Below are 7147 nucleotides of genomic sequence, written 5' to 3'. Positions count from 1 at the left end.
GTCACCGGCGTTCATGCCGCCGGGTTCTGGTGAAAGGGAAACTAGGGCGGCGTTAGGGTTTGGGGGTTTCAGGGCTTGGGGAAGGAGATGACTGAAGGGGGGGTTCGGATAGGGGGCGTGGGGTGAAGGGCCAAGTTTATATACGGAAGGGGAAGAGAGATTGGAGCCGTTAGATCAAGTGATCTGAACGGCTTAGATCTATTGGTGGGTAACAGGACAGGGTCGTTTGGTATGGGAACGAGGTCGTTTTGGTTTAGGTGAGGGGTTGGGTTGAACCGGCTAAATAGGTCGGGTCATGAGGGAAGCCAGGGACCGTTGGATCAATGGGGTTGGACGGCTCAGATCAACTTGCCTGAAACGGCGTCGTTGAGGTGAGTTGAACAGCCTGATCTGGACCGTTTGTTTGAATCAGATCAACGGCTTCAATAGGGACGCCGATACGGCGTCGTTTGAGTCCGTGCTTGGGCAGGCTCGTCTTGGACTGGATCAGTGCTTTGGTTTTGGGCCTCGTTTTGGGGCCCAATCAGATTTTCCTTTCCTTTTTAATTTCAACAAATTAACCAAAAATTCCTAAAAACAATGCAAATAATTAAAATAAACTTACACACATATTGTGTAACACCTACAACAATAAACACACATATTGGAATTTTAAAAATGGTTAAATCACAGCCTAGAGTAAAAGCTGCATATTTTTTGTGAATTTTCTCTTAAAACCGGACTATGGCCTGATTACCCACGACGTTCTTATTTATTTTTTTGTTTTTTGTAAGATTAATTGCAACACGGGCCGAATCACAAATGACTAGCAGCGCATGTCATGAAAAAAAAATTGGGAATTTGTACAGCGAGGTCACTGGTCACTATTTTTGTTTTCTTTTGGAGTGATTGCCCGTGAAGCAAAAATCACGTGCTTACACATATAAAAGGGGGACAATGATGCGGATGTTTCACCTCTCCAAATACCATGTAGGTTGGGCATGCCCAACTCTCTATACAACAAGGGGCACATATACAATCAGCCAACTAATAAAAAATAAAATAAAAAAATCCCCTCCATCTTAACAAGCAAAAAAACTAATGTTTGGTATGTTTGAAGCTGAAATTAGGCATTATCTGTCTTATATATGCTCCTCTAGGCAGTGACTGAACACCAAAATTAGTTCAGCAATTAAAAGATCCTGCGACGCACCTTCATACTTGGACAAAACATATGCAAGTTCATCTTCTTCCTTGTATTATATTGAGCTTTGTAAATTGTAATTATGTTAGCTCCTGTATGATATCCTTCATTTGTCTAATTGTATCTTGAGTCCACGTTGCGTTTATGAGTTCGAGTGGTCACATTATCAGGTACAGAAGTGTTAATGGCCATTTTGAGATGAGTACTGGGATTGATCAAAGGCCATCATGCAAAAAAGAATCTTCACATTTATAACCGGTTGGCAAATTGGCATTAACTTGAAAATATCGAGCTAGGGCAATTATTGAAAAAATTAGTTGGCGTAGCCACTTTTAGGCTCCGTTATTAGAGTTTGGCTACCTTTTCAAATGCATTGGCAACATAGCTACCGGTCAAACTTCTCTAAGGAGCTCAACAAAACCACTAGCCAGATCTAACTTTCACAAACATATTGGCTGTGTTTTAATCTGCATCAATTATACAACAACAACAACAACAACAACAATAACATACTCAGTATTATACCACACTGTGGGTCTGAGGAGGGTAGTGCGTACGCAGACCTTGCCCCTATCTTGTGAGGAATCTGCATCAATTATATACAACAGAAAAAAAAAAGAAAAAAAAGGAAGAAAGAGGAGATTCATCGCAACAAGATCTTTATAAAACCAAGCTAAACAGCCTAGTTTGCACTCTGATAGAAGAGAAAGCTGTTGGTATTCTAACAGGCAAGTCAATATTGCTAAGGTTAACAAGCTAGTATCATGTTTTGATCCAAAAATCTTCCTGTTAAAGCACAATCCATTCATTCTCCAAGACTTTGCATAGACCTTCCAGATTTAACACAACAATTAATTCTTATACAATTGTTATCAGCACACTCGATTAACAAAGACACCCGCCAAAAGAAGAAAGGAGGTAGCAAAGAAGTAAAAAGGTTGTCTACGAAATAAACCAACAATTTACAGTTCCAAGGTAGAAATGAGGTGCCTGTGGGGGCTACGAAGAAGGTCATTGGCATATAAACAAGGTAAAAACACGATTTATGCGTGATTTGTGATTAAGCAAAACAAAAATAATGAAAAATGAGTCAATGAGATAAGCATAATTAGCACTATAACCATGGCAGAAACTCATGATATAGAATGAGGTCTACTTATCATTGCAAAGATATTTGTAAATCCAGAATTCCTTTCAGAGATGTACCAGAACTTCAAAGAAGCAAGGCACAAATATATTTCACAAATGTCGACGCAAAATGAGGTAGATGAAAGAAAAAGGGAAGAGTTTAAGTTTCTTTAAGTAGATTTAACTAACACATACTGTAAAGACAAGCTCAACTAAATGTGGCAATAATTTACGAATGAACTGTACAAAGGGATCATCGATGCTTGACACACAATTTTAGATACAAAATGCCTAAAAAGGTGAGCAGCACAATAAGATGAAGGATAAGCTCACCACTCATAAGACATTCTTCCAGAGCAAGACCATAAGAGAGTTGGTGATTGAGCTCACCAACCCATCAACGTTCTTCTGACTTTGTATACAATCCGATTTCTACCAACCATACATGACATGTCAAATCTATAATTTTCTTCTAGAAGGAATCTGTAAACCTCCCACACGTGATCACTTGTACAATGCCTTCCAATTTCCGCCTGCAAAAAGATATTAAAGGTCATCCACCGTGTGAAGAGGGATGAAGTGATATAATGAACCAACTGGAGCAATAAAATTAAAAAAATCCACACCCCCCAGGTCTATAAATGGGAGGTTAGTTGCTTAAAGAGATAACGCCTACATTCAATTTTCTTTAGAACTTTGTCCTTTAAGCAAAAGTGCATACACACGCAATCCATCACTTTGAAACATTCCTTCACCACTAGATACTTACCGAGAAGATGCAGATCCCTAGGGTCTTCATTGCCAGTGTAACGTCATAGAAGACACTTGGTCTGCCCTTTCCAGATAGCTCCACAGGATTAGCAACCAAAAGTTCAGTATCTGGCCCACGATTTGTGATGATTACACGTAGAGGATGAAGCATTTCCAGTTTTAAGCGGGAACAAAGAACATCTTGTTTATCTGGATCCACAATCTTTTTCCCATCCTTCTGCCGAATAAAAAGGTCTAATTCCCTCTGACCCTTATTAACTGGTGAAAATCGACCATAAGCAATCTAAACACAAAAGGAAAAATCAACTATCAGATTAACCAGCATGCTTTTCTAATTCATTATTTCAGTGTCATATAATCCAATGACCAGTAGAAATATGAACCGAGATGAAAGTAGTGGATTTGGAAAAAAAAATCTCATCTATGAACAACAAACTTTTGAAATATTCCGCAACTGTTACAGAACAAGGTTTTGCTTTAGATATCATTAAAACAGTAACGAGAACGCCGGGAAGAATCATCTTCTTCCTTTGTTTGATAGCTAAACAAGCATTCAGTTTCCACAGCAGAAGACAGAAACTTACAATAATGATTACCTACCAAGAATACATTATTCCTTATGTCCCATTTCGGCTGTCCACTTTTAGTTTGACATATTTTCTTTTCATGAAAAACATGTGAATCTCTGTGTTTTGGAAGAGCAGAAGAAAAGATAAAGTTGTACTGAGAAGACTAGAAGCGGGACCATGAAACTTCAGTATTTAAATATATTAAAATTTTCAGTTTAAAGAAAGTGGATAACATTTAGAACACACCATACAGGAAAGTAGGAACGGCATTTTAGAGAGGCAGTGTCATTTTACGTGTGAGGTTAAAGAATAGGAGATGAAAGATATTTGGCGGAAAAGAACAGGACCTAGCACTGGATCAGGAGACAAAATAAGACTATTGAGGATGCTTCTGCATAGGCATAATGTTTACCATTTCATCAAAGTGGAGACCAAAGACAACTTGACAATATCACTGAACTTGCGTACCTAATTTTCTCTATAGCATAGAAAATTCTAGTACTTTTGGTCCTATGTTTGCTAGGAGTCCTTTGGTCTTGTTAAAGATTTATATGCCAGTGCAGAACTTCTAGGGCTAAAGTAACTAATCTTTTAGACATGGATAATGAGGATTCACATAGTCGACCCACTCAGGATTGAGGCATAATAGTTGTTGTGGTAGAAAATAATGCAATTACTGACTTCAAACTCATTGAAGTCAGGGAGGAACCCAATTCAGGTCAATACAGACAATAACAGGATACTCTCACAACTATAAACAACAAAAATGAAACGGGAAAAGTAAGGGATATATAATTTTTAATATAATAGTCAGTACCAGAATATTGCAGTCTTTCAATGTGCGCATAATGTCATAAAGAAAACCCTTGTGATCAACACAACCAATCTGAAGTAATGTATGCGCGGGGCTCATCGAATTATCTATTGTCACACTAGCCCTCTTCAAATTAATCATATCTGGGCTAAGAGCCTGTGTGTGAAATTCATTATCTGATAGTTCACACCTAAATAGTTCCTCAGCAACTGATGGAGAAAGAGAAGAGACACATTGCACGTTGTCATACTGTGGGCCTGCTAACTGAAGCTCACAACTAAATGATTGGCCCAGAACAGCATGCAACTGCTTGTACATCTCATCTTGCCTCTCTTTTGTGTGTAAGAGCTCCCTGAACATGAATATTAGTGAAGAGATATCATCGATAGCTATAAGATCTTTAATTAACACAGTAGAAAAGCAGAAGTTTTGTGCTGAAAGATCTATATTACAATATCTCAAAAATATTTCTTTTTCCATCATTAACCTCTCTTAATAATAATATAATTGGTTATAGACAAAAGGGAATGCAATTATAAGATTTAAGGCAGGAAAAGGTAAATGAAAACATCATCTGCAGATTATATTTTTGTTAGTCCAATATAAAGTATGGATGAAAACAGGACCTTACGTATCAGAAATGGATGTTATTTGTCTTCTGAACAGGGATATATCATGCATGCTTATTAACATTCTTAAAAGTCAGTTTGATACAAATAAAGCAACACCAATGGAGCAAATACGAGAATACCTAGTTTTTTTCCTTTTAAATCCAATAAGACCTACATAATAAATTAGTGAGAGTCTAAAACGAAGAAGCATCATGTAAGCCCCAAGACACTGCAGCGGAAAGACACAAAAAGTTTACAAAACAGGGTAATTCCTATTTAAGACGTGTTAATAGTTAATTCACTTAAACCAGATTCTCTTTTTTCATTCAGACCCCACTGTCCCGCTCCGCCATGCATTTAACCCAAGTTCTGTATCAGACTGTTTAAGAGATCACAACAAGAACAACGACAGGTCCATTACAACTCTACAACTCGATATTCTTTGACCAAAATGGGGAAGAGATTTCCTTACAAGTTGTCTGTTATGAAGAAAAGGTCCAGCACACGACCATCTGGAGTTGTTGTCACCTTTACCCTTTGGATGGTAAGCTCAAGCTCACAGAGAACTTGGGTAACATCTAGCAAAATCATGCAATTAAATCAGAAAAGAAAAAACATTAGTCGAAAATTAGGACCAACAAGAAATTTATTTTACCATGCAATAATCCTCTTCGGTCGCGGCTGCAAAATGTCAGCAGGTATGCAGGAGAAGAAGTGGCAGGCGGAGATGTTTGGTTCAAATAGAATGAAACAGAACATGACGGGCATACTGATAGAAGGCGCTCCTTCAAATTCGCCCACCTTACCATAGGTGAGGAAGCATGAGGAACCACCCATAATATCACATAGCACCATATCCCATCTGTTGAAACATCTGATTCATAGAAACTTTGAGCACTAACTAAAGATGAAGAGAAAAGGAAAACTAAATAAATCAAGGGAGCTAAAGTGCCAACAATTAGTCAATGGCAACCTTTGGTGTAGGGGATTCAATTAAATTCCCTTCGCCGGAATCTTGCACTGTGCGGGAAGGGTAAAATATTTTTTTTCACATATATAAAATATTGAATCCCCTTGACATAGGTTCATATTTTAGGTGTGACATTTTTACATTTTATTGAATCCCCTCACTCAAATTCCTAGTTCTGCCACTGCCATTAGTACATGACTATAGTTTTAAGAGAACAGGAGAAGCAAAGTCCGATAGCTAAAATTGTACAACTCGATGTTCATTCACCTCAACAAAAGCGTGAAAACCAATATGGTAGTATAACTTCATGGTGAATCCATGATTTAAACATCGTGCCTGCATGCCCTTAATACATATACATACTTCTTAAGTTTTCTTTATATTTTCTACATACATATATAGGCCGAGCCGAGACAGTAGGCAAACATTTGCAATATCCATTACAATATAGATATCACTACATACATATGTGCCTAAAAGTGTCACCAAAAAACTAGACAAAGCATGCATAAATGCTGGCAATTGAGATATATAATTTCAAAACAGAAATAGGAAACAAAGCTTCCCTTAACATGAAAATACGGGTAGACTGTTAAAATCATTAAAAACAAATTGAAACTTGGAATAATCCCGCAACAAGCAACTTATATGTAACATCCAAAACCCTAATCAGACGAAATATTAAACAAAATAGAAGTAAATAATCTATAAGATCGCAGCTAGAAGCATGTGGAGAAAACGTGAAGCTGGGATATATATATATAAAATATAAGATTAGTAGATTACCTCCTTTGATAATGTAGAGACCAAAATCGAGAATAGTATTGCAAATATCACAGCCGAGGCCGGTTTTATCCGGACAATTCACTGTAATTACATACTCAGGTTCACCAGGCTTCTTCCCTTTCTGAATCACTACGGCGTCGTCTGTCGGCAATCCCATGCCGGAATTTTAACCGGAAAAGAAAAAAGTAAATGGCCACCTTGGCTAGTTTTCAGAATTTGCAGAAAACAATACTGGAACGTTCAATGATTAGCAATTTTCGGGTGAAGCAGGTTTTCTGGTTATTTTAGCAGGTATTCTATTGTTTCGAGATAAAA

At 37.6% G+C, this 7147-nt stretch overlaps 1 protein-coding gene across 2 annotated transcripts; it reads right to left on the bottom strand.

The window, feature by feature from the left end:
* Positions 1–2470: 2470 nt before the first annotated feature.
* On the bottom strand, positions 2471–7147 carry LOC107804561 (ACT domain-containing protein ACR9). Of its 2 annotated transcripts, none has more exons than XM_016628480.2 (6): positions 6833–7147; positions 5732–5950; positions 5549–5654; positions 4469–4817; positions 3081–3365; positions 2471–2844 (listed from the first exon to the last, which is right to left on the bottom strand). In XM_016628480.2, exons 1-6 carry the CDS (start codon positions 6987–6989, stop codon positions 2698–2700), a joined length of 1263 nt encoding a protein of 420 aa, XP_016483966.2. In that variant the 5' UTR covers positions 6990–7147; the 3' UTR covers positions 2471–2697. The 2 variants fall into 2 exon arrangements, with proteins under 2 accessions (XP_016483966.2, XP_016483967.2); XM_016628481.2 differs by having other exon boundaries at positions 5732–5938.

The sequence above is a fragment of the Nicotiana tabacum genome, chromosome 18, assembly GCF_000715075.1.
Source record: "Nicotiana tabacum cultivar K326 chromosome 18, ASM71507v2, whole genome shotgun sequence".
NCBI lineage: Eukaryota > Viridiplantae > Streptophyta > Magnoliopsida > Solanales > Solanaceae > Nicotiana > Nicotiana tabacum.
The sequence above is the reverse complement of the archived record's forward strand: the minus strand, read 5'-3'. Positions and strand labels throughout refer to the sequence as shown.